The sequence below is a fragment of the Erithacus rubecula genome (genome assembly GCF_903797595.1).
Source record: "Erithacus rubecula genome assembly, chromosome: 4".
NCBI lineage: Eukaryota > Metazoa > Chordata > Aves > Passeriformes > Muscicapidae > Erithacus > Erithacus rubecula.
In genome coordinates, this window is record NC_136686.1 from 50,164,899 (window position 1) to 50,192,111 (window position 27,213).

The window sequence follows — 27,213 nt, forward strand, 5'->3', positions numbered from 1 at the left end:
TTCAAGTGTCTTCTCATTATTTCCCACATGTATTTTTAAATCTGCATTATGCCCATTTGTGAGACAGTTTTACTTCCCAATGGTGTTCCTCACCATGCCATTGCTGGACTCTTGGTGAATTTGCCTGGTTTACAGGAAGGTGCTGTGCAGGTACTGCAGCAGAGCTCTGTAGATTTCTGCAAGCAGAGGCTGTCACAGATGGCAATGCAGGAGTCCTTGGTTCAGTTCACAGCATTGAATTAAATATTCCACATTGTCTTATTTTCCTTCACAAAATCTTTGGGAAAATAATCTAATAATGGCCATTGGAAGACATGACAAAACAAGGAAATTCAATAATTTGACACATTCTCATTGGAGTTTCTTCTTAAGTAAAACTTTAAAGGTTCTCCTGCTCTGAAAAGTTGGAAAAATAAATTAAAAATTGCAGGATACATCAGATACTGAGATTTTTTAAATAATTAAATTTATCTGATTCCTCCATTATACTATACAAAGGAACATAATATGCATAATACTGTAATGGGAACATCCTTTTGGCACAAGACTTCTTGTATTGTACTGGCTGTGTCTTTCTACACACTTGTGATTCACAGCTGTTAAATGTTTAATTTGTGTCTTGTTATTGCTGTGTCAGAGTCTTATTTTGGAGGTGGCTTTTTATAATATTTAGGTTTTCTGAAACTTTTGTCATTAATATTCAACTGTATAGCAGTTATATAAGGTAATGTATTCTACTGCATTTACTTTCCTCTGTATCTTTTCTATGTAAAAAGGCTTTTTCTAAATAAACAGATTTAAAAACAAAAAATCAAGTCCAAGAACTTTGATTTTTTTCAGTAATAGAAATAAGCATTCTATCTAGAAAATATGCTTCTAATTTGTGAACTAAGTGATAGACTGTTGTGGTAATGTTGACTACTTATCCAATACTTGTATCCAGTGAAATGCATCCACTTGTATTCAGCTTTCCCCAGGGCATGTTAATCTGAAAGTGAATGCCTGCATGGATTTCCTGTGACTCTGATAAGTGCTGTCAGCCATCATTACTTTGGCTTTTTGTGAAGCTGGATGAGGCCTGTAATGATCATGCAGACTAAAATAGGTGGAAAAGTTCTAAATCTTTAAACTATTTGTCTGACTACATAATGAAAATATTCACTCAATCATATCTTAAACTTTTTTAAATTTATTTGTTTGCTAGTTAAAAGTAGATCAGTGCTTTATTTTCTCTGAAATCTGATATTGAGCTTACAAGGCTATTTGGCAGCTCCATTTCAGTTGGAAGGGCAAAGATGAAGTAAAAAGATGTCACAAGAACTTCTTGTATCTGACAACAATTGATATATTATGGGGTTTATCCCTTCATTTGTTAAATCTGGTTTCCTAGCTCTGAGGGTGGCCATTGTCAAATGCTTCAAAGGATGCATAAACTGGTTGCCATAGCTCTGCCACTTGAGGTAGAAAGAAAGTTTTACGTTGCTTCCAAAATTTGTTCTTCTGGCAACTCTGAATGTTCCTCTGAATATTTTCTCTGACATTCAGAGAAGCAATTTTTTTTTTCTAGGAGATAAATTATGTAGGAAGAATATGGTCATAGACACATTTAAACTAATCAAAAGTGACAGTAATGGGCAACAGTAGCTCTGCCCTTTTTAATGAATTACCATCAAAACCTGTAAATCATCTCATTTTAATGTCAAGAAAAACAGAAGGGAGACAGACATCTTTTTCCTAGATGTGCAAAATGAAGGTGATTACTTAGACCTCAAAAACCAATAATTAAAGTATTTTTCTGGAGTAGGTAATCAGCTCCCTTGTGGCAATCCAACATGAGACAACAATTTGATAACTTTATCAGTTTACAACAGCAGGAGAGGGTAATTGGAAAGCCAGTACCCCAATGGGACAGAAAGGTGGAAGGCTTAGCACTAACAATGCTTATCATTTGAACACAGATGGAAGAAAACATTTATCAACCAACTCAAACAGGCAGATGGAGGCAAATAGAGGAGTGAGGGCTTTGTCAGGCTTGGTGAGGCAGATGGCTTTAAAGTAAATTTAAAGAGCAAGTAAATATAAAGCTTTTATAAAAATGTATTTGCTAAAAATGTCTTTAATCAAAGCATTGATTACATGGCCCAAATGTTGTTTGCAAAATTTGTAGTGGTGCCTGCTTAACCAGTGGGGGTTTAATCTCCTGACAGCACTCTTCCTTTCAGTGGCACAATCGTGCCTTCGTAGGTGCTCTATACATTGCATGTATGCTTGAGGAGAGCTGTGTAGGTTTTAGCCCACACTAAATTAGGGTACTCTCATCCCTGGCCACCAGCAAAGCATGGAGGAGCATGGCTGGGCTTTGCCATGGAGGAGGCAGCTCAGGCTTCCAGTGGGGAGAACATAGCTATCCAAAAGCTTTCTCTGGTCAGTTACTGACATTGTTGCAATTTACTTTTAATCTGAATTTATCTAATTTCAGCTTTCAGTCACAAGAGCTTGTTATCTGTCCACCTAGTGAATTGAAATCACTTCTAGTATTTATTCCCTCACTCTATAATGAGGGTTAGTGCAACGCCAAGTCTAGTAATTTTATCATTACTGGCAAGAAAAAGGTCTTGTAGAAGGAAAATCTTTTGCATGCACCTCAGTCTTTTGACATGCCTAAGTATACACTACACTTTTAGAATCTGCATCTTTATTTTTTAAGCTCTTTACCTCATCAGCACTGAAACTCAGTGACAGAAATTGATACAACACAGCCAAAGAGACAGGAATAAAAAAACTTCAATCTACAGTGAGTCAGTGGAAAGAAAAACCAAGGACGGTTCAGAGGAAAAGCACTGTTTTAGAGGACATCATGTGCCATACCCTGGAGATACCTGAGTCTGAAATAACAGGGTTACTAATAAGTTTGAAAATTTATTAAGGGAAAAAAATAGGAAATTAGGCAATCAATCCTCATATATAAAAACAAATACATCATTATCAATAGGTAGAATTATTATTTAGACAGCATTGTTGCAGAGTTCCAGGTCATGTTCTTGGTGGCTTTTTGATATGGTGTATCAGATGGAAGCAAGAGGGAAGGAGAATCCTTGTGCTGCAGGATCCAACACAGTGAGCTCACCACAAGGTTCAGGAGGGGAACAACCCTTTCAAGGACAAAATGTTGACAGCAAAAGAAACTTTGACAGAGATGGGAAGCAGCCAATACAAAAGTTCCTTCCTTCCTTTCTTCCTGTCACATGTGCTCCTGGATCATAACAATAAAACAAGACTCCACTTTGCCCACTCTTGGGACTTGGTCAAAGGTCAATCTGTCCAAAAAGTGACATACTGAGCTGCCAGCACAAATTACTTAATTATCCTTTGCTACAGTAAATTACTGACTTGGCCCTAGAATCCCTGACAGATGAGCAGTGGTAAAGATTTAGCTCTCATGAAAAGAGAATTGCATTGTAAATTGGGTTAACTATGTCTTTTGTTAGCAGCAGGAAGGGATTCAAGCTCAACAAGATCAGCCTCCTTCAGAAAGAATTAATAGCAACACTTCCATTTACTTTAAAAGCAGTTGCTTTTTTCTCACACATTGCTGCTACAGCTGCTAGTGTTTATGGATGCAAACACTGGTCCTTAGAAAATCAGCACACTTGCACAAATGAGAGTACCAAGTGTCATTAATTTATGAGTCTGGGTAAGGGGTTTTAAGGCACTAGTACCAAGAGATTTAGAAAGCTACATTAGTGTTGCTGCCACTGCCCTTCGTTCTGCTGTAAGATAAAATATTGAACTGATATGCCTAAAAGGGTCTAAGTTTTCACAAGGAGGGAATAAATTGTGAGCTTTCTATGTGAACACTGATCTTCCAACCAATCTGACACTTAATCCGTTACACCAGAAATTTCTACATAATGAGTGAAATTCTTCAATTAGGCTTCAATCTTGCAGACATACAAATGCTTCATTTTGCACTCCTATAGTCCCCCAGCTCCAATTATTGTCACAAAATTAAGATGTGTACCATAGCACAGAGGTTTTAGCCAGTCCTTTCAGGTTCCAATTTGATCACAAGTAATACTGAACACAGTAGAAATAGTGAATCACAGTGGCAGCTCTGAGACAACTATACTCTAAATCTGCCTAACTGGCAGCCTCCACTGAGCAATACTTCGTTCCTTACAGAATAATATCTTGTGGTGTAGCACTCAGATAACATACACCTATTTTATATTAGAGCCTAATTGCTCAAATCAGGAACCCATAGTTAAATTATATTCTGTGCAAAAATTACATACAGTACTCCTGTTCTGCCCAGCTCTCTCATTAGGTTGAGGTGGAAACAAAGAAAACTAAGGCAGCATTGATAAGGATGGGTTAGATGGGGATTAGAGTGCCATGATTGTTTTGGGTGGTTTAAACAGGAGATGTGCACAGCTATGCAGTGACAAATGAGTAAAGCTATCCATCAGTGATATCCATTCATGCTCTTTTCATATAATATTTGCACTGAAGTTGGGAAACTCTTGAAGAGTTCTTTGCTCTGTAGACTAAAGCATCTCATACTGCAACAATCTGTGATAGTTTAAAAATTAAACTCCTTCAGTCTATTGTAAGAGAGGAGCTTTTGGTGGATTCTGAGAAGAAGAAGAAGTTAGGACAGTGTTAAAAGCAGTTGATTTATACATAGGTGTCTACTACTCTCTACAACTGGTCTCTCTACCAACCTCCAGCAACAAGGATAATGGTGGTAAGTACATAAAGTAAGTACATAGTTACTTAGTAAGTTCTCACTTGACCTCTTGAAAAAATGAAACTTATAGTTTTAATTTTTCTTTTTTAAATAAAAAATGCACTTAAGTGGTGCATATTTATTCCTTTCTGCTGATGACTGAGTGATCCTGCAACATGACAAGGCCCCCAGGAGGGCTACATGCCACAGAAACTGGAACTGAAACACCCTGCTCGTGGGCAGGGAGACAAAATCAGAAAAGTTGCAAAATAGTTGGCAGTGACTCCACTGGGGAAGGGTGGGGACAAAATAGCACAAGAGTATTTTCCGATTAAAACTGAGATTTTTTATTACTATTACTTTTTGTAATAAATAGAATGGACTTTCTTCTTCCACAACAACAGGTCTAAATAGAAAAGCATAGAGTATTTTTTGAAGGTGAGGATACAGAAAGCTTGTTAAAATAATAATGTTCTAGGAATCAGCTTTTGACAATTCAGCAAGATTTTATGTTTATTGGCACTTAAGGTATGTTTCACACAACCAAATTATTCATATGTGAATTAGTGTATCAAGAATAAAATGATGATATGAAAGATAGACATAAACAGGCAGAGAGGTGGGAAGGTGTTTGATTTTTCAAAGGACTTTGTATGACCTCCTTTCCTGCAGGTTATCAGTGCCTGGACTGGAGATCAGGTGTCAGTCCCCTGTCCCTGCTCACACTGATGCACTCCTGCACCCAGGGCCCAAAGATCACCTGCAATTCAGCTCCTGACAAACAGGGCTGTGCCATTTTGTCATCTCCATGTGACAGCTTGTGGTGAGCAGCTTTGCCATCAAACTCACCAGACTTCATACATGTAGGATTTCTCAGGAAAACATGGTTAGATTTTGCTTGCTTGCAGAGCTTCCGCTCCAGCAGCAAAGTTTCACCTCCAGGCTAGAGGGAAATTGAGCTCTCAGTTCCCAGAGGGATTAAAAAGAGTACTGTACCCATCCCATCTACCTCATATGCTTTGCAGCTGATGGCAACCCTCCAGCACATCAAAAGTTGGCTCTTTAAAAAACCCCCACCACATTCTGACACCTCTTAAATCTTCCCTTTATGGCTGAGCATTAGAAAATTGTGCCATTTTTGCACCATTAATGCATTTATTATTTTTTGCTAATGATGTCTGAAGAAGATCCCTTTTTTTCTATTAACTTAACAATAAACATATGCCAGAAACAGAAACATCTGATAACATTGTTTTTTTAATCCATCCTGTCAAGCACACATTGCTCAGAACAAGATATGTCTGTAGCATCCATTAGTCCCCCTGCAGCAAGCTGTCTTTGGGAAAACACATCCCCATGTATCCAGCTGAGCCTAGCAGGATGCAGAGTTATGCAGTTTGTGACACTGCTGTCAGATCTACCAGCTGTGGATGGACCCAAGTCTTGTGCCTGATTCTGTTCATAGACATTTTGAATAGTTTACAGAAAAAGCATCCCTTATTATGACTGTGCTGATTTCCTAGTCTTTTCAGTAAGTTTGCCAGTCCATCTCCTATATTTGTGATGTGATAGGGAAAGCTGGTCTTATATTTGACCTACATGGCTACTTCATTCATCTATAGCAAAGTATGCTCAAATACTTACTTGAAGGGAAAATGGGAAAACCAGCAGTGAATAATTTAATCCATTTAAAATGTTTTCAAAAATTTGCTCTGTAATATTCTCAGCTTCTGCACAAGAGTGACCTTGTCTTGATGCTAAGTTAGTACTTTTATCTGTTGTATCAAAATCATCTAATTTCTGCCTTGATAAAAAGCAAGCAGTAAAAAAGTATCACTTTGTCACAACTGATAAAAGAAAAGTAAGTTTGGGATGACAAGCAAAACTAGTCCTCTCTGTATTAGAGACGTATAATGGTCATTTAAAGTAATTTAACTAATGGACTGGTTCGAAACAAGAGGAAGCTGCTCTACCCTTCCCCTTACCCGTACCAGGTATCACACCAGTCAACATCTGAATGGCAAACAACACAGAAGAGACGTCAGAAGTTTAAAAAAAAGTCTCCTGGGGCAGTGGATTTTTAGAAGTAAACATCTAGAATTGACCTAACAGTTCTCACAAGCCTCATGTTAGCTGCTAAATGTCAGAAGGTTGCTCTCCATTGTCACTAAGCCAGAGATCCCAAAAGTCAGTGGAGAGCAGCTCTGGAACACGGGGCTGGCAGCTGGAAGGTTGTGTTCCTCCTGTACCCCGGGAGCAACAAGGGCAGGGTGGCTCTTCCACATCTGGAAAGGTCTGAGCCCCTGGCAACTACAAAAGGGCATTGGGAACCACAAAACTGTCCAGATTGCCCCTTTAGAACTAAACCACAAATTGGACTCTAGTGACAGCAAATCCAAAATATCTAACCTCAGCAATATTGCTCAGGGGTGAAGTCAAACAAAACAAAGGCTTTACCAGACCCTGAAGGACAAGAATTTTAATTCTATTCACACAGAGAACACATAAAACTATTTTAAACCAAGCCTTTGCCTTACATGCATTGCTGGCCCAGGCCTATTTATTACAGAGCTACTGAGAAGGTTGCTCCTTTCCGTAATCCAACACTGAAATAATTTCAAGCCACTGCTGCAGCAGTTCCATTCCAGTTCACTTCAGCCATGCACAGGACCACTTGCTCTGAGCACCTGAACCAAGTGCGAGCTGGTTTTTATTTACTTTGTGAATTATTGTTGTTGTTTGTTGTGATCGATGATCTGGGGACCCTCAGCTGCTCGTCTCAGGGCGGAGGCCATATGAAAGCTCACTTTGGGACTCCCAGCTCTACCAGCTCCCGTACTCCTTCACACTCGGATGCAGCAGCCGAGGGCCCCTCACCGGAACCTGAGCACAAACGCAGAACGGGCCCCGCGTGGGGGGAACATTCTGCCGGGAGGGGTTTGCAAGGGCTCGCACGGACAGCGAGAGCCTCGGCACTGCCTCCCCGCCGGGAGCGCTCCGCGCCGCGGGACACCGCGCCCTGCGCGCCTCAGCCTCGGCGGAGCTGCCCCAGGGGCCCGGGCCGGGGGGAGGGAAGGTGCTGCCGGGCCGGTGCTGATCCCGATGCCAGTCTCGGTGCCCATCCCGGTGCCGGTCCCGGTGCCGGTGCCGGTGGCCCGGGGAGCGGCGCTGCCGGCGGGGCGGGGCGGGGCGGGGCGGGCGGCGCCGCTCGCTCAGGCCCAGCCCCTCAGCGCAGCCCGGCTCGGCGGCGCTGGCCGCTCCCGCTCCCCCGGCCCGGGCTCTTTGTCGGCGCGTGCCGGCGGGGGTCGGCAGCGCCATGTCCTCCCCCAAGAATGGCTTCTACCGGCAGGACATCACCAAGACCCTCTGGGAAGTGCGGGACCGCTACCGGGACCTGCAGCCGGTGGGGTCCGGCGCCTACGGAGCCGTGTGGTGAGCGGGGCGGCCGGGGGCAGCCCGGGGGCGGCCGGCGGGGGCGGCGGCCTCGGTCCCGGCCGGGGGGATGCTGCCGGGCCCGGCCCTCTGTTGCTCGCTCTAACTTTTCCCGGTTGTTGTCCGGACCCGGGCTGGCCCCGCCCGGTGCCGCCGGCCCCGCCGTTCACCTGGCCGCGCCGGGCCGGGCTGTTCCGCCGGGAGCGGAGCCCGGAGCGCTGCCCAGCCCTGCCCCAGCGCTGCCCGCGGCTGCCGAGCCCGGCCCGCGGCGCCCCTGAAGCCCCGGGTGTTGCAGCCCTTGAGGCGGGCGCCTTGGTTTGGCTCTGCGTTGGTGGTGGGTTTGGGCGTTTTGTGGGGGTTTTTGTGTTATTTTTAGTTCAGATTTTTCTTTTTTCCCCACTCCGCAGATGTTCCTCTTTAAAGCTTTTGATACTTGTCTACATTTCATCACAGAGTCTGGCAGGCTTTTAAACGAGCGGAATGCTCTGGCTGCTGGCAGAAGTGCCGTGGGGAGGTGATCTCCCCCGTGGGCCCGCAGCCTGGGGCAGGATGCAGCCCCTGCCCAGTGCTGGCCGGGTTTGCTGGGCTTTGCACACCTGCTTCGGTCCTTGCTCACCAGACTCTTTCTTTTCCCTTAAAGCTCGGCCATCGATGGAAGAAGTGGTACCAAAGTGGCCATTAAGAAATTGTACCGCCCGTTTCAGTCTGAACTCTTTGCCAAAAGAGCTTACCGAGAGCTGCGTCTCCTGAAACACATGAAGCATGAAAACGTGAGTTGAGTCATTAGTTCAAAACCATAGCTTAGGCACTCTAATTCAAAGAAAATGTGTAGATTTGGACAAGGCAGATGTGTAGCTGCATGGAATTCTGGAATCTTTCAGCCTGTTTTTTTTGTTGTTGTTTTTTTTTGTCTGCCTGTCCTACAAACATCAGTTCACATAAACTAGAATATCCTGTGGGAAACACCACTTAATTTCCATGTAGGAAAGATTGGGTGGGGAAGGTTAGGACCACAGTGTAATTTGCTCAGTGCTAGTGAGAGGGATTAAATACCAGAAATTACAGTCTCCATTACTGTGTTCCTGTGAGTTGCAGGAGCACAGGTCTGTGGTGGGTCTCCAGCATCTTCTTTTTTTTTTTTTTTATTCTCCAGAACTTGCATGAAGATGCACACAAGCATATCTTTGGGCAGGGTTTAGTGTTTTTGTCTTTTATGGTTCGTAAAGCATTTGAACCTTTCAGGTTGATATTAATGGGCAATGGGAAAAGTCCATAAATGACTAAGCAAATTGCTTTACTGTGAAGAAGAGAATAGGTAATAGAACTCTGAACATAATTCCTATGTGACATGAAAGAAGAACAGTTGTAGAAAGAAGTATTGTAAGTGTGATTGAGAAAAAGATTCATGGTCCCAATACTGCTTATGGGTTTAGAAAAAAACAAGAAGTTTGTGCAAAACCAATTTTTATAGAGTCAAAGCATGGATTCCAGGTGAGAAGTGTCCCAGAATGGGCTTGGAGGGTCACAGTGGTAATTTTAAGTACTGTTCATGAAGTATGCATATGGGATAAAAAAATTTTGGAGGGAGTTGTTAAGATTATGCATAAGAACATAGTCTGAAATGTTAGTTGATGTGGAAGATTAGAGCATACCTCCATACAGAGCACCTTCACAAAAAGCTGAGAGATCAAAAGTGAAGATGAGAGAAAGTGGTAATAACAGTAACTAGTCATGGCCATTTAACATTATAATACTAATATTGTGAGTACCAGCTAGGTTCATTCATGAGGAATAATATGTGGGCTGTCCTTACAGTCCAGAGGGAAAAAGAGCTTTTTGTAGGCTTAAGAAGCTGTCTGCTTGTTTTAATCTAAATCTTTTAGTCTGATTACTTCAAAGCAACTGCCTTATAACCACTGCTGCATATGGTTAAGAGTTAATGTTTGCAGGAAACTTCTGTGTATGGGCTTTAATACTCTCAGCATTTTCTTTGCTGAACATTTGGGAGCAAAGCAGCCCATGCAGTTGCCAAGCTCCTAACTGTGTCCAGAATTTTGAGATTATTTTTCTTCCATTTCCCAGAGTAATCTGTTAGGTAGCATTTTCCACTCCTAGCAGGTTTTATGCAGTGTATGCCCTTCGGAATAATTCTCTAGAACTCCACTGTGGGCTCAATTGGTAATTAAAGAGCCCAGAAGAAAATGCTCTCTGGGGAACCTGAGCACAATCTGTATAAGTTACAAATCAATATATATGAAGGAAAAGAATGATTTACAATCTTAGGAAACAGTTGGGCCACAGAAATAAGAGGTTATGTACTAAGGAAAATTTTTAAAATTACTTATGGCATCTACTCATTAGAAAAGTAAGACTGAATAAATGATCCTGCAGAGGTTGGAGGCAGAAGCTGACTGTTCCACCCATCTGTGATGAGACTGACATGGCAGTGCAGCCATCAAGACAATTTCTGTCTGCCCCTCAGCCTCACCTCCTCTGTCAGTTGTGTTGGCCTTGGTCAATTAGAAGCAGCAGCAATGCCTTTTAGGATTTTTGTTTCCTGAGCTGATCTCAAGGGTACACCTTTAGGTGCTCCACCCATCCAAAATTAAACCAGTATTTCTCCTCATCGTGCTTTTCAGCCCCACCCCTTTGACATGTGACCATTCTGTCAAAGAGTTGCTTTTTGCATATTTCATAGAAACATAGAACCACAGAATGGCTTGCATTGAAAGGAATATGAAAGATCATCTAGTTCCAACCCTTCTGCTGTGGGCAGGGGCACCTTTCACTAAACCAAGTTGCTCAGAACCCCATCCAACACTTCTAGGGATGGGGCATCACAACTCTGGGCAACCTGTTCCAGTGTCTCACCATCCTCACAGGATGAACTTTCTTCTGTTTATTTGGTAGTTAAAATTGCATCCTGTGTTTGTTTCAAAATTACTTCTGTAATCATGAGGAATATGATGTTGGCTTTTATGGAAAGTGTGATGTTTTATTTGTTTCACTATGATTACCTCTCAATGGACCACCTCTGCCCCTCATAGCTTTCAGGGAATTTTTGTGTTAAGCGTGCAGCCATAAATTATCACAGTTAATTTAACCTTATGCTGTATTCCGAATGATGGAAGAAATTGTAATGGTCTGACACATTGTGTTAAAAATAGCAGTTCTGATCCTCCATTACATTAGCAGAAGATACCATTAACCCTATGTCTCAGTGATATAATTCATCAGCATGTCAGTGAAGAAAAATGGAGGAAATCTACTGCTTAATACCCTTGACCTCCATTATACCCCCTTTGAGGAATATGCTCATCTTTTTTTATGTAGAAGGGTGGTAGGATGACCACAAGTCCTGCAGAAGCAAATATAGGAGTAATTCTACTGAATTTTATTGGATTTTTATTTGTATTTGTAGGGAAGCTAAGTCTCACGTCAGTTTTCTTGTCCAGGCATTTTCAGGAGGAGTTGTCTGGTTGCTGGCATACCATTTTTAATTGAACCTTTGTTCTCTGTGAAGTCTCTCAAGTAAATGAAGAGAGGCATATTTCTATATAGACCATTTAGTGAGGAATGTTCCTTTATAAACCATGCATATTTGGTCACATGGGACTTTTCATCAGCCCTTTGCAAACAAATCCAAAGGGACAAGGGACAGAAGCTATGTTTGAAGAAGATGAGACTTGTCTGTTAAGAGGCAAATCAGTCTTTAATGGCACTAGTATGCTTCTGTTTGTTTGTTTGCTTATTTGTTTGTTTGGTAGGCCTTTTCATTTGAGAGGACATGGGATATTTCCCAAATTTTATAAGCTGTTTCTACTACTCAAGAAGCAGTCTAACCCAGATCAATTCCTAAGACATTGCCAAAAAGAAAAGTTGGTTTCCAGTGGGATAAGCTGCTGGATCACTCTGTAGCTGCATAAGTAGCTGGCATATGGAAGGACATGGTATGGTAATAAGGAATAAATACTGCTGGATGGAAAAAGCACTTATTGGGGTTCTTTCTCCTTCATTTAGTTGTGGTAGCTTGTAGTATTCATCCCACTACAGCCTTAATAGCTCTTGATTATTTCTTTCCCATCTGCTGAATCTTGTACAGAGGAATAGTCTTTTTACCTTCAGGAAATATTTTCCAGCAGTGATGCTTCTGTACTGTGTTTGTGTCCATTTTGAGTTCATTTGAAATAAGGACCTTTAAAATTTACCTATTATGGCTCTGGCTTTATACCAAAAGCAGTGAAAATATGGGCCAGTGTGCTAACTTTGGTCCTGGCTTTAGCTCTCAAATATTTGCATAGCTCTATATTTCTGTATTCTTCTGCAGTTAATGGAGACGTTTGTGTATGCAGAGTGGAACCCAGACAAGTAAGTGGAGATGCAGAACCTTTAGTTTCTTTTGGCAGATAAGGTGGATTTTCCTATACGTTTGTACTGTGAGTGATACATTAATACCCATTTTTGTTGAAACAAGTGCACAGTTGTTTGCAGTGGTTCAGCCCTGGTGCTCTCCTCATCTCCAGTTTGTTAGGAGAAGTTTTCAAGCAGGAATGCAGAATAGCTGTCAAGGGGAGATGGCACTGGAGAGAGGAAGAGAAGAACAATGGCTCATGCTGGTAGCTCATGTTGGAACAGAGTGTGGATTTTATCAAAGTGTGGTGTTTGTACATATGTATATACCTATGTGTACATACAGGCACCCAAGGGATTTCTGATGCAGTTCTACCAATTAAAGTCTGAATGTGTTTTTGGTGTAAAATTTCTGACAAATGCCTATTAAACATTTCTTGGGTCAGTTAATATTCTACAGATGTTTTCCCTTCCTGGAAACTCTGTATATAAGAGGCAACTGCAGTATTTGTTTAAAGGTACTCTATATTATGCTCTCATTCATTGCTCAGAGTGGAAATTATTCTCTGGTGTATTCCCACATCTGAAGACCAGTGTGTGTTTTGCATTATGAGAAGAATGTGGGGTTTTTTTCTGCTTTGGAAGGAATTGGATATCCAACAGACACCAAATTATCTGTCTCTCTACAGTTGCATTTCTGAGGATGATACACTTTTAGGTTGGCTGCTTTTTAATTATGTTTTCTTTTTTATTTTGAAAAAATGTTAAGCTTTTTATTTTTACCTACAGAGTGTCAACCAGGGAAGGAATTAGTTCCAGGGAAATTAGTTAGTCATGCTGTGTTCTTGTTTGAGAATAATCTTAAGTCTGTCACCTTTTGCAGTTTGTTTAGCTGACATAAGCAGTGGAAAGCAACAGCATCTGCAGTGTACAAAATCAGACCAACAAAGGAGTTGTAGATGAGTGATGCCTTCATCAATGAGAGAGCACTCACTGTGTTAGAAGTTTCCTGCAGCAAGTCCTGCAGGACTGCACCAGCTAAAAAATCATGTTCTTTGGGTATATATATGCCAGTAAAGTCCTTATATTTCCTGTCTGGAAATGGCAAATCTCCTTATTGGTCCTTCTGAAAACAAAAACACAGTTATGACTGGACAGGTTATTGCTGTCAAAAATTTGTAAGGGAGAAACATTCCTGTCTGCTTTCATCCTGCAGGGTGAAAGCTTAGCACATCTAGGGAGCTAACACGACACTGGAGTAATTTTATTTTGGTATTCAAAAATCAGTAAATCAGCATGGGGTATCTTGTAATTTCTGCCTATTTTCCTGACTTGACTAATAGGTGATTGATGTGGGTTGGGCTTCAGCTTACAGCATTTATTCACACCTAGTTTTGGGTACTGATAAAGCAGACTGATGAGTTTATTCCATGAAATGAAAATAAAAGCAGCACTGAAACCCAAACTTTCCCTTTTGATTCACATCCAATCTAGAGATGAAGATGAGTCTGTCTGCAGGATTTGCATCTGTCCAGTGTTACATATGAATCCTTTGAAGGAAGAGTGGTGGGTATGGCTTGTGAGTGCCAGTGTGCTGACTGGCAGGAGAAAAGCAAAGAAGGTCTTGCAGGCATCCCTCATCTCTGTGAGAAGGAAAGGTGACTGTGGTACAAGCCTTGGCATGAACAGTAAAAATTTTAAAAAGATTGAAAATTCTTAGTGTAATAAAAGGATGCAGGTGCCCATGAAGAGAACAGCACAGGAACATGAAGTTAATCCTGCAGAAAATTTAATGTGACATAATATGTATTTCAGCAAGGCTTTCTCTTAAGAAATGTACTTGCATGTTTAGCCTGAGTGCTAAAGCCACTCAACTTCACTGTGTTTTCATGCATAACATCTGCAAGAGAAAGCAGCACTTACTGTATGAGAGACATAACCTACATTACTTATTAATTTATACTAGATTCAGGTCTTTTCTTGATGTACTGCTGCTTACATCAGAAACTGTCTTTTAGGGAAATGTAATGAGGTCAATCCTTGAATAGAAGTAATCCAATACATCAAAGTATTTAGATGGGGGAGGGCAGAGGTAAGGAGCTATTCACCATTGTGCTCTGCTGTTGAAATAGTGTTTGGAAAAGAAGGCAGCTGAGAAGGGAAGGGCAGAAGCCACCATACCAGTGTGAACCTGTTATTTATTTGTTAATAGTAGTAACAAAGAATAAAGTTGGTGTGTGTGGTCAGGGAACACACACAGTAGGGTTAAGAAAGGCTGGAGATGCTGCTACCCACCCCCTACTGGCTTCAAAGTAAATATATTGGGTGAAAGCTAACCTGTGGAAAACAAGTTAGACCAGTAGATGGGTAGTTGTATGTGTATGAACTTCAGGAAGATGGAGCATATCTTACAAAGACAGACTGGGAGGCTTGGAATTGTGCCTGGAGATGAGAAGGCTCTGGGGGGACCTTGGAGCAGCCTTCCAGTGCACAAACAGGGCTACAAGAGAGCTGGAGAGGAACTTTTTACAAACACATGTAGTGACAGGACAGGGGACAATAGTTTAAACTGAAAGAGGGAGATTTAGATTGGACATAAGAAAGAAATTCTTTACTGTAAAGGTCATGAGCCACTGGCACAGGTTGTTCAAAGAAGATGTGGATGCTTCATCCCTGGAAGTGCCCAAGGCTGGGTTGGATGAGGCTTCAGGCAGTCTGGTCTGGTGGAAAATGTCCTTACCCATGGTAGGGGATTAGATCTACATGAGCTTGAAGGTCACTTCCAACCCAAACCAATCTGTCGTTCTATGGAAGTGATGCAATATTGCATCCTGTCCTTGAGATAAAAGCTATTTAAGTACTTCAGTGCAGGCTGAAGAAATGAAAAAAGGTTTTTTACATTTTTCAGTCAAATGTACAGTAGATGCATTCTTTGTGGGCTTATTTATTTGAGGAATTGCCTCTTGGCAGAGTTAATTGGTATAAAAATAAGACCCTGAAAAGGCTGCACTGCTGCTGATTTTCTCAGATGTGTTTCATTGCCATTGCAAAGTGTACTATGTTCATTCCTCAACTGGGCTTCCATCTCTGATAGTGTCAGTAATTGTGCTGATTAACACCAAAAATACATTTATAGAAGGTTTCACAAATATCTCTGTTACATTTCATATAGGCAACACTATGAAAAATAAATTATTCTTGTGATTGTTTATGACAGCTTACTTTAGTGCTGGAACATCATAAAGTTCTTTACATATACTGTCTTTAATTGAAAGATTTCAACAGAAACAGGATTTTCCATCATATTATAAAGGAGGGAGTTGACACTGTGTCCATTTCTTTCCCTTTTCCTGAACAAGTAGCTGAAGTTGTATCTTCCTCAGAGGATTTATTTTATCCCAGATTTCCTTGTGCTTAATATAGCTGCAAAAATTCCTGTTCTAAATGGAAATATGAATGACTTTGCTCCAGTATGGGAAAATAATCCCAAACCACAACTATTAAATAAAGATCACTGAGAAAAAGGTAATCACCTTAAGGTTAATCACTTTTATTTTAAAATTGATTAACTATTAGTATGTCTTACCATTTTGGGCACTAAGATGGATTTAGAAAACCTGGTTTGTAAAGCAAGAGAAGTATTGTGAAATCCTTAGCATATTTAAAGAGTTTCCTGGTTCATCATTTAAAGTTCCCTTTTTTGGGAGCTGAGCATTGGTCTTGGTGGTTTCATTCACTGTAGGGGATTTGCAGCAATGATAGGTTTGTATCCATAAGTTTGCAACCTTACCTCAATAATGTACAATTAGCAATAATGTACATCAGGCAGCATTAAGTACCAGGAACTCTGTTTGCTTGAATGGATATGCATTAGAATGTTAGTGAACTTAATTAGAGTGTTTTGGGGCTGATATGTTCTGCATGGAAATACGTTGTTCATGCTCCTGTGTTTCACAGAGATGCCTGATAATGACTTGATGCACAGATGGGTGTGATAGAGCAGCCACATTATTTCATTCCCCTCTGTGCCCCTTCTTTTCATTGTGGTGTCCCAGTATCTTTCAGTGCTACATTCAGATGTGGGGGGGTTTATTTTGTTAGGGTTCTTGCATAGGTGTATGAGGGCATGGAAATACCTGCTTAAGGAGAACAAGCAAGACTTTTGAGAAAGTGGGGCTTGATAAGGAAAGATGCATATTAAATAAGATTATTTCCAAAATTTTAACTACCTTCTTCATATATGCGCATCTGAGGAGAGCACACAACTTTTCTGACTGTGTTTGCTCTGCGTGTGTTTGCATACACACACTGCCTTAGGAAATCCCTGTAGAGCTGCTTTATGCTCCACTATTGCAAAGTATGTCTTTGTAATCCTGTCCTCCTCCTTTCTCTCATTATCTCCCCAGAGAAAAGGAAAACCTTATGTAAAACTGTCATATAAAAGAAAATTCTTACTGTAATGTTAGCACTAGAGGTATTACTTCAAATAATAACCACATCCTCTGTGGGCTTAATTATTGTTTTATAGTAGTCATTCTTTTTTAATTAGTTTCATATAACAGTCCCAGGTAAATATTATTAGTGGCTTGTTTTGAAAGACATATCTGGCTACAGAGAAAGGGAGCTGTAATTTTCTGCCTCCATCTTTATTAGTTTTTCTAACTTCTTAATCGTGATGACATTTTGATAATATCCAAGCTAACCATAGTAGTCTGCCCTTAATGTGGAAAGACTGAAAAGATGTGAAATAAGCATTTCATCACGGTTGGGGATTTAAAGCTTCGAATAAAGGAAAGTGTCCTTTTCTTGCATTTCCCCCCTCTATTTCTGTTTTATTTTCACTTTTTTTTGTTGTTGTTGTTGAAGATCTCTGATTTGGATGATAGTTCTTGATGTATGATCTAATGTCTGTATGGCCACAAAGATAGGGTTGAACAAGGTTACAAAGCTTTTTAGTCTTTTAGCTTGCTTCCAGCAAAGTCCTGCACAGCCTCATGTTGCTAAAAACAGCAAAGCTGTGGGTTCAGTCCCCACACAGGCCATTCACATAAGAGTTGTACTCGATGATCCTTGTGAGTCCCTTCCAGCTCAGAATACTTTGTGATTCTCTCACACAGCAGCCTGCACCCAGAAAACACCACAAACATTCTGAGGCTTGGGAGTCTTCCTCAGAACAGACAGAAATGTTCATGAATTAGCAGCAGAGGTAGAAAAGAAAAAGCCTCTGTTATTTAGACACTGTCTGGATTAAGCAGCATCTAAACTAAAATCTGGCTTCAGATCATTCCAGATACTTTTTTGAGCATTGAGTTCTGTATATTTAATTTCCTGGTGTTCAATGGGCTTGAAAAAATCATTGATATGTAGTGCAATGCACTCAGTCAGTTTGTATAGTTCTCCCAAAAACCATACTAATAGGAAAAGCTGTGATGGGAAATCCATTTTACTAATAGATTGTTATTTCTCTGTTCAGTGATATTTCTCCATTTTGTTTGACAAAAAGACTCTTTGGAGAACCTAAAGAATAGGCCATAGTAAATCATATAAATTTCTTGCTAATTTTTTCTTAATAAAAACAGTTTAGTTCCAGTTTCTTCTTTGGACTTTCAAGATGCTTTTGTAGTCTATGTGCCTAAATTACCTGTTACTGAAATTAGAACATGTTTAAAGTGCACTTCATTGACAAGCAGCAGGCCCAGCTAGGTGGAGAACATTTACAAGTGCTTTATACTGTAGACTGATTTTTCTGGTTTATTTTCAACACTTAGTAGTTAAAGTGATAAAATACTGTCTCCTCTTACATAAAATGGTTAGCCTCTGAACTTCAAGTTCCAGTAGATACTTTTTTTTTTCCTTTTTTTTTTTATTCCCAAGGTAAAGCTGCTGTCTGAGTTATAAAATTTAACACATAACAAATCCTGGCATTAATTTAGGTGCTCTTTCTGCCATGTTTATGCCTGTAGCTAATGTCTCCCTATGTTTTTGATTATATTATTTCAGTTATTAGGTGATTTAGGCTTTATTGTGTGAAATCAGCCATTAATTTTTTTTCTTTTATTATTTTTTTAGGTCATTGGAATTTTGGATGTGTTCACACCAGATGTAACACTGGAGAAGTTTAATGACTTGTAAGTTGCAAGTTGTTTGTTTTTTGAACTTTGTTGCTTGTGCAGGAAGAAAGGTTGTTGCTTTTTAAATAGAGAATTTCAACATTGTTGCTTCATGGACTTTTTCTGAGTTTCATCTTAATATAACTTTTACATGCAACTTTGGTGGGCTGGAGCTTTCAGACTGTCATTAGAACTAGTCTCCTGTGTTACAAGATGTGTACTTATTTCAGCCCTTAGTAAATGGCAGTTTAGTGAATTCCCTAACCACCTTACAAATATTGATTTCTTACCCTAAGGCCCAGGTTGCTCAAATGGTAGGACAATTCTTAACCCAATCAGGTAGGCTGATCAGTTACCCCTATTACATGGCATATCTCAGTGGGCTCTATCCAAATTCAAGAATCAGTTTCAAAGTGCTGGTGCTGCTGAATTTTTTAGTGTTTATCTGCATTGTGGTCTGTTGTGCCCCATGACTATTTTCCCATTCAGTGGTCCAAACAGCACCTGATACAGGTTGTTTATACCACATCTCCCTGACCTTTTGGTTGTGTCTCAGACACAAGATGTTTAACATATTCACTGTTTCATTTGTTTACTACTCCAGTTCTGGTGAATTAGAGTTGCTAGAGAAACAGTGCTCGGAAATCCTTTTGGGCTTAATGGAGGTTTCTGTGTTAGTAGAACTGTTCTGGATTTCATCTGGTGTATCTATGTTTCCTAAACAACCTTGTCTATTTATATATTAAAGAAAGGTATCTGGCAGAAAAATGTAGGAAATTAAGTATAGAAAACATGAAGCATGTGTTCATATTGATTGTTGAGCCAAAAATAATGTGTCCATATTGTCTATTGTGCTAGCATTTTATACAGCATATGTAATAGAATGCACATGTATGTGATGAGCATTGAAGTACTGTGTTTTAAATGAGAGCCTAAAATCATCCTTCAGATTTTGATAGTTCAAAGAGGTGATCATGACTGTGAGATACATTGCCTTGCATGAGTGTCTCAGTTTTCTGTGTAGCTGTCTTTAAAATATCATGAGGCTTTTGGTTAGTTTCTTTCTAAGCTAGTTCTGATAACTAGCAAATTTATCTAATCAGTGACAGAACTGGGCAATACCTCTTTAAGACAGTCAGATAAAAGTTAATGAGCTTGGAGGGTAGGAGGATGATGAAGGAATTGTTTGGTAGATGGAATGATCTATAACTTAATATTGTAATTGAACTATTACATACAGTTATGTTTTAATTTACATGACAAAGTTAATCTTGTTTTCTTTCTTTATTTTTGGTTTTGGGGTTTTTTGTTTGTTTGTTTGTTTGGGTTTTTTTATTGTTGTTTTTTGTTTTGTTTTTATTTTTGTTTTAAGCTACCTCGTCATGCCATTTATGGGAACAGACTTGAGTAAGATAATGAAGCATGAGAAATTAACTGAAGATCGAATCCAGTTCCTGGTCTATCAGATGCTGAAAGGCTTAAAGGTTTGCCAGTTCTACTACTATTTTGATATCACAGTTTTTTTCCTAGTAAAGTATTATGGGGAACTGTAAGTACTTATAATTTAATAGTAGGATAAAATGTATCTCATTTTAGTAAATTTTTTTTTACTATTTTTACTAGTATAGTAAAAATATATATTAAATCTAAACCATTACATTAATTTATTATATAAAAGTGTATTTTTACACCTCTCTAAGTTTCTCATCTTACATTAGATGCTCCAGTCCCATAGTCATCATCATTAAGCTTCTCTGGCCTTGCTTCAGTGTCTCTACTTAACTAGGGAGCCCATAGCTGAGGACAGCATTCCAAATGTGTCTCACCAGAGCTGAGAAAAGGGGAAGGGTCATCTTCAAGTTTCTGGCAATGCTCTGCCTAATGCACAAGGCTTTTTGTTGTCTTTGGTGTAAGGGCACAGGTCCTTTCCTGCCAAGCTGGTCAATCTCCAGCCTTGTCTAGCACATGGCATTAATCCATCCCAGGATTTAGTTGAACTTTGGTGGGTTCCTGTCAGCCCATTTCCTTAGCCTGTGGAGGTCCCACTAAATGGCAGCACTATAATCTGGTGTGTCAACATTATTGTCAGTTCTGCATTATTTGCTGAGTTGCTGAGGGAGCCTTCTGTCCCATTATCCAGGTCAGTAAGAAAATGTTAAACAGAGCTGACTTTGTACTAACCCTAAGGGGGACACTGCTGGTGATGAGCCTCCAGCTGGACTTCCTGCCACTGATCACAACTGTTTGATCAAGGCAGCTCAGTCACTGTCCATTAATCAACTCCTACTTCCACTGTCTCTCAGGGTATTGTGAGGGTTGCTAGCCTTGCTAGAGTCAAGATAAACAACACTGTCTGCCCTCCTGTCATCTGCCAATCCTGTTGTTGTATCATAGAAGGCTAGCAGGCATGATTTTCTTCTGTAAATCCATGTTGACTACTGCCAGTCAATTCTTTTTCCTTGTAGTTTTTGGAAATGGTTTCCAGAATTACTTGCTAATCACATTTCCAGAGAGGGAGGGGCAGCTGACTGGCCTTCCTTGATCCTTTTCTTCAATATCCTTTTGAAGACATGAGCAGTATTTTTCTTACAATCATAAGGGACATCTCCTAATCACCATGATCTTTCACATACTATTTAGTCTTCTCATGATGACATTGCCAATTACCCTTAGAATTAATGAGTGCATCCCATCAGGGTGTTTGTTTAAATGTTAATTTTGTGTTTGTTGAGGTGTTTCCTACCTGATCCTCCACTACTGAGGGTTAAGTCTTCTTTGCTCCAGAGTTTTTCAGCAGTTTCAGGGACCTATGATATGGCATATATTGGCAGTGAAGTTGGATGAAAATAAGGCATTGAGTACCTTGGCTTTTTCATGCCCCTGGTGTTCTCCCTAGTTTTGTTTTTGCACCCAGTTTGCATGTAGAAGCCCTTCATGTTGACCTTTGTGTCTCTTACCAAATTCAGGACAAGAGGCTTTTGCCTTTCCAAATTCCATCTCTGCACACTTGGGCAGTATCTTCACATTCCTGCAGGGTGACCTGACTCTGCTTCCATCTCATGTATGCTTTTTTATGTTTTGGTTTCCCTAGAGTTTTTGTCTCCTATCACTTTTGCTTACTTTGGACTTCCAGTGTTTCTTTTTATTATGTGCTGATGTTTTACACTGTGAAATTTGGAAAAGATTCATAAAAGACTATAACAGACCATGCAGATTTGTCTAGTTTTGAGGTATAAGCTAAATAATTAGCTTTTGTGTTCTGCAGTTGTGCATTTAAGTGCTGTAATTATCATTTTAAAAATAAAGGAACTAAAGTCAGGTAAACTAAAGCCAGGTTTGGAGAAATTGATTTTATTTAAACTAAAGCAAATTCATCTCTAATCTGGACTTTGAATGTGGAGTTAACGATTTCAGTTTTGTAATTAATTCCCTTGTCACAAAGCCGTGTCCTAATAAGTGTTGTCCAAGGACTGTGTAAGTGGAGTGGTCTGTTTAAGTTGCAGGTAACTGTCTGGGAAGTAGGTTTCCAGGAGAAGCATGCTATTCACCAGGGATAGAAAACATCATTTGTGCTAACTTTACAGGCAAGCAATATATGAACTGTAAATAATTTGCTTAGGTTGAGTGTAGTGGAAAGGATGAATAATTAATTTAATTCCAGTGAAATGGGTTAGAAACATATTTTGGTCCTAGTGACATGCACTATGTGACAAAGGCCAGCAGAGCAGAACATGTGGTCCCAAAGGTTATGCTGAAGTCTGTTGGATCAGTAAATGTGGAAGACAAATGGAGCAACTGCATGTGATTGATGTACATGGGAAAAGAACAGAGCAGGAATTTATGAGATATGTTAGGCAGGTTAGTGGCAAGGTTTGTTTGTTAGTGAAGGCTGCAGGGGTGGCTTCTGTAGGAAGATTTCTTGTTACACAGCAAACAGTCCTTATTGTATCTGTTTCAATAAATTTTGGAGTCTCATTGAACCATTTCAGCCAGAAGTACACACCTAGCTGGAAATATTTTGAAGAAATAGGAATGGTCCAGTATTTGAGCACATTCTTGTAGCCCTATCTGTGCTAGGAAATGTGTTAAGCTGAAAGGAGTGTTGCTAGCATGCAGACAAAAAAGAAAATGAGTCATAATTTGTTTATTCTTTTACTGATATCAGTAAATTAGCTGTTTAAGAAAGGGTTAGCCAAGTTTTGCATGAAAATCTTGTGGTTTTTAAGGTCTACTGTATCTGGGTTAAAGACGGTCCATCTGTGTTTACTTGGATTGCTTTTCTGGTGGGGCATGGGGAACAAACATACACTTAGCTAGTGCTCAGTAGAGGCATTATAAGGGAAAAATGCCTCCAACACCTGGGAAGGAGAAGTATGCCACTATAGATCTTTGTGGTAAAACTCAATGCTTCCCAAGCTTAGCCTCTCATTTGTATGAACTCTTTGTTTTTCACCCTTTAACTTTGATGGAGTCTGTTCTGAGAGGGATTTTTTGGTGTTAAAGATGTAACCTGCAATATGCCTTTGTCCTTTGTAAATATAAGAACTTTATGGTATCTGTATTTATGTCTGGTCAAAAGCAAAAAGGCTGTTCATAATTTTTATCAGATTGCATATTCTACTGTAACCTGTTTACCTGTGACAGTTAAATGTGTGTAGGAAAAACTCTGCGTGACTGATGTACTGTGAAGAGATAAGGGAGATTTTTGCTAAGCTCCTCAGTTGTTTCCCAGTTGTTGCAGGCTTCATTTCTACATCCTATCTGTAGGCTGATTCTGGATTGGTTGTATACAATGGGCTCAACAGCCTTGATTTAAAAAAACCTGTATAAATTGAGGTCAAGACTGAGTTCATGAAGATTTGTATTAATTCTTCAGCCTTTGCTCTGCAAGTGTGTGTCTTTTTTTGTCTGTTATCATTTCTGTGTTTTTTCTAAGATAATGAAATAGTAATTTTCTTTCTTTGGTGGACCTTGTAATTTATCAGAATTCAATGTGATGTGACACCGCTTAAAAACAATGAGATGCCTCTCCTTTGTCTGTTTCCTAGTTGGGCCTTAGTCTGGCATTAAATTTTATTTAAGTATGAGCTTGCATCTTGGAAGGGCTTTCATAATTTCTCTTTTGACAATAAACAGCTTTTCTGTCACATAATAACAACAAAGAGTACAGAAGGCAAGCTGAACATAAATATCTGTATATGTAGGTGGAAAGAGACTGGAGCTTTCAGTCTTGGGTCCCTGTTCTGCAGGAATGCCAGCTGGGCTCCTGTTCATAGAGGTCTGGGGGAGGTGGCTGTCAGTGCTCTTTATTCATAGTGCTTGAGAAGGGACAGTGCTCTTGGGCCATACAAACACCTGTTTAAGCTTCTTCTGCTATACTTATGGTAAGATGTACCTACTCTAGTTCTCACGTTTTCTCATCTGTATTACTGCTTTTTGTTCACATTTATGCTGGATTTTTTTCTGCTTCTCTGCTTTCCCTTCCCCCTCTGACTCATTTCCTCTTCAGTTTTTACTTCCCTGCCAAGATGCTTTTCATTTTCATTTTCATTTTGCATGTTGCCTAGAACACATTCTCCTGTGTCTTTGTTAATTCCCTTTTGATTAGCTTTTTATTTTGTGTAGAGATTACATATGAAGAAAAGAATGCTTAAAGTGTAGATGATTGTTGGTTGACTTCCTAGCACAATCTGAAGCTTGCATTCCAGGATTTATGCATGCTACCAAAAATTGTCATTAGGATAATACCCAGGGCTCCTGTGCTCCAAGGCACTTCTCTCATGTTAACTGAGTTCTTGAATCAAATATGGTTCAGGTGAAGTGGTAAAAAAACCTGAAGTATATGTCTATTCTCTTCTGAATTGTTTTGTCATGTTATGAATGAAAAGTCTGTCAATAGATGGGTAATTTAATGAGTAGAACCAGTAAGAACAGGATCCCATATCAGAAGGCTATTGAACAGAAATGGAAAATCTTCTGAATGATGACATACTTTCAGTGTTGCTACCTGCCAGGAGATTATGAAATGCAGTTAAATACTGCTATTGTTAAAGAAACACTGCAGCACAGCACCAATATTTCAGCTTACAGAAAGGCTGATGTGTGTATTACCATTGGGAATAGCTGCTATTTCATGTAATCTCAGTAGTGTTGTGTTAAGAGGAACATTCAGAAAATATAGGAGCTTTCCCCAAAGTGTTAACATTATTTTGGTGCTGTGAACATTCATAAAACCTTCAGTGGGGTGAGAATGCCAGCAAAAACCATACTCTTTCCCCCAAACAGGTGAGATTTACTTTAACTGAAACTGTGAAGGGTGCAGAACTTTTAATTTCTGTTTCTACATTCTGCATTCTTAGATGACAGATGACTGAGTCTGGCAGCTATTTCCTTACTGTGTACAGTCTTAGCAGCAAAAACCGACTATAGAATATTTTAAACATCTGTTCTAGAAAATCAAGAGGCTTCAGTTAGAAGATATTGCAATAATTTAGAATGCAAGTAGACATTGTGATATCTTTGATCAAGATAGCTAGACAGAAGACACCTTTATCTTAATTTATCAGGAGTTTAGCTACTGTTTCATTTACTGTTACATTTCTGGTTTGGGGTTTTTTTTAAAGTGCACATGGTCTCTGTGTATGATCGAGAGACTTCCTCCTCCTGTCCCAATTCACTTCATGCACATCCATGACAGATAAAACATTTTGTAGTTTTTTGTTTGCTGTAGCGGTTTTACAGCCAACACTCTGTGAAACAGCTGTGTGCCCTCAACATCTTATGTCAGCCCCAGGAAATCCTGTGAAGGGCTTTGGCATTTCCTACTGGTGATGTTAAATCTTGCCCAATCTGCAAGTAATCTGGAGCAGGAACTGTTGTGCTGCAGATGCCAGGACAGCCTGGGCTCTGGCACAGCAGTTGATAGTGTGACTGTGCAGCAGCAGGACCCTACCACAGCCTGGGCTGGATTGGTAAAGTTGTAGGCACAGGGTTAAAGGAAGTGGGGCTTTTACCCCCCTCCCTCTTTTAAGAACCTGTGAGATCACATCTTGTGTGGCTGGTCAGGTGTAAGAGGGGCCTGTCAGATGTTTTTTCACTCACTGCTTTAAAACCTTGGCACCTTAAATGCAGATGTTGTACTGCTTAGGTTATATGGGTTTTGTTTTAAGTTAGGGATTTCCCTTTATTGACTGATGAAAATAGTCTCTTCTAGGGTATCATTCAGCTGGTGAGAGAAACTGCATACCTTGGTGGGGAGCACTTGGTGGCAGTCATGGGTTCAAACATCTGTGTTTTATCAGGTGTTATCCCAAAAGAACTAGTCCTGGGTGTTCAGTTTGTTGGTTTGGCTTTTGTGAGTCCTTAAATCAGTCATTGAATGGCTGATGAAAATTTTCGAGTGAAGAGAATGTCTTTGAACTTGACCTTTCCATTTTCCATTGAGGAAATACTGAAGCATGTAGCAAGAATTCTCAGATAAGACCTTGACTGGCCTTCATCCCAGCCTTAATGATCTCTTAAAAGCTGAAGCATGTGAATCTAAACTATGATGGCACACCAAAGATGCCTATTGCAGGAGATCATTACTGATATATCACATAGTTTGTTCCATTCTGATATATATATCAGTTGCAGTATTCAAACTGATTTAGTGCTTTCTCATTGTTAGGGGAGGGAAAGGACAAAATGCTAGTATAATTATCTGAACATTAAAACAGATCTTCTATGCAATAAATAAACATTTTCTAATTTCAGTTTACTTTAGCACATTCTTTCCTACTTCAGGCAGCTTTTAAACTCAGGACCTGAACTAAAAAAATTATTTCTCTTTTCACAGTATATTCACTCATCAGGCATAATTCACAGGGTAAGTTAAAAAACAAGAAAGATGTTTATATTTTGATAATGTGAAGGATGTTTGTGTATAAGCATGCTTATAAATATGCCTGACATTCTGTTTATACACTTTCTCAATTTGTTGGTGCCTTTAATTTCTTTCTCAGTGGGAACAAAAGGTGGCATAGCTATGTCAGTGTAAGCTGGGCACTCAAATTGCACTGAATACAGCTTAGGTTTGGGGTTCCTAATTTACTTTCTGAAGTTGAGTTATAAGTCTCCATAAGAGCAAATAGTGTCTAAATTGAGATTGATAAGTTTTTTTCTGGGTTGGTTGTTTTTGGGTTTGTTTTGTTTTTTGTGGGGTGTTTGTTTTTGTTTTTTTAATGGAAGATTGAAGTTTTTAAAACAATGTTTAGGTTGTCTTTAAACCTTACATTAGTCTTCAGAGATTTGGGGGAACCCTAGAAACTGAAAAAAATTGTCCAAAATTATAGAGACTTAAGAACCTCATTTTTTTCCCTGAGAGAAATTAAGCATTTGTTTCTTTTTGATTCCCTTCTCTGTATAACATCCACTTAAAAGCATTTCTGCACTGTGAAGGACTTCTGAATGGTGCCTTCATGTTACCAAGCATCATATCTTCCCCCAGGACTGCATTAGAAAATTAGTAGAAATTGTCCATTTTTAATAAAGTATCAGGAGCACCGTAGGAAATGTACATTGTATAGTAGCTTTAAGCTGGACATGGAAACT

The 27,213-nt window shown here is 39.7% G+C and overlaps 1 protein-coding gene across 4 annotated transcripts in view; it reads left to right on the forward strand.

Annotated features, from left to right (window-relative positions):
- The first annotated feature begins 7,943 nt into the window (after positions 1 to 7,943).
- Positions 7,944 to 27,213, forward strand: part of MAPK12 (mitogen-activated protein kinase 12) — a 29,653-nt gene continuing 10,383 nt past the window's right edge. For 3 of the 4 annotated variants that reach the window (XM_079303961.1, XM_079303964.1, XM_079303963.1), the window contains exons 1-5: positions 7,944 to 8,161; positions 8,802 to 8,931; positions 18,581 to 18,639; positions 19,994 to 20,105; positions 26,459 to 26,488. In XM_079303961.1, the coding sequence (XP_079160087.1) occupies positions 8,046 to 8,161; positions 8,802 to 8,931; positions 18,581 to 18,639; positions 19,994 to 20,105; positions 26,459 to 26,488 (447 nt within the window). In that variant the 5' untranslated portion in view covers positions 7,944 to 8,045. The remainder of the gene's footprint in view (positions 8,162 to 8,801; positions 8,932 to 18,580; positions 18,640 to 19,993; positions 20,106 to 26,458; positions 26,489 to 27,213) is intronic. The other variant, XM_079303962.1, reaches the window with a different exon arrangement.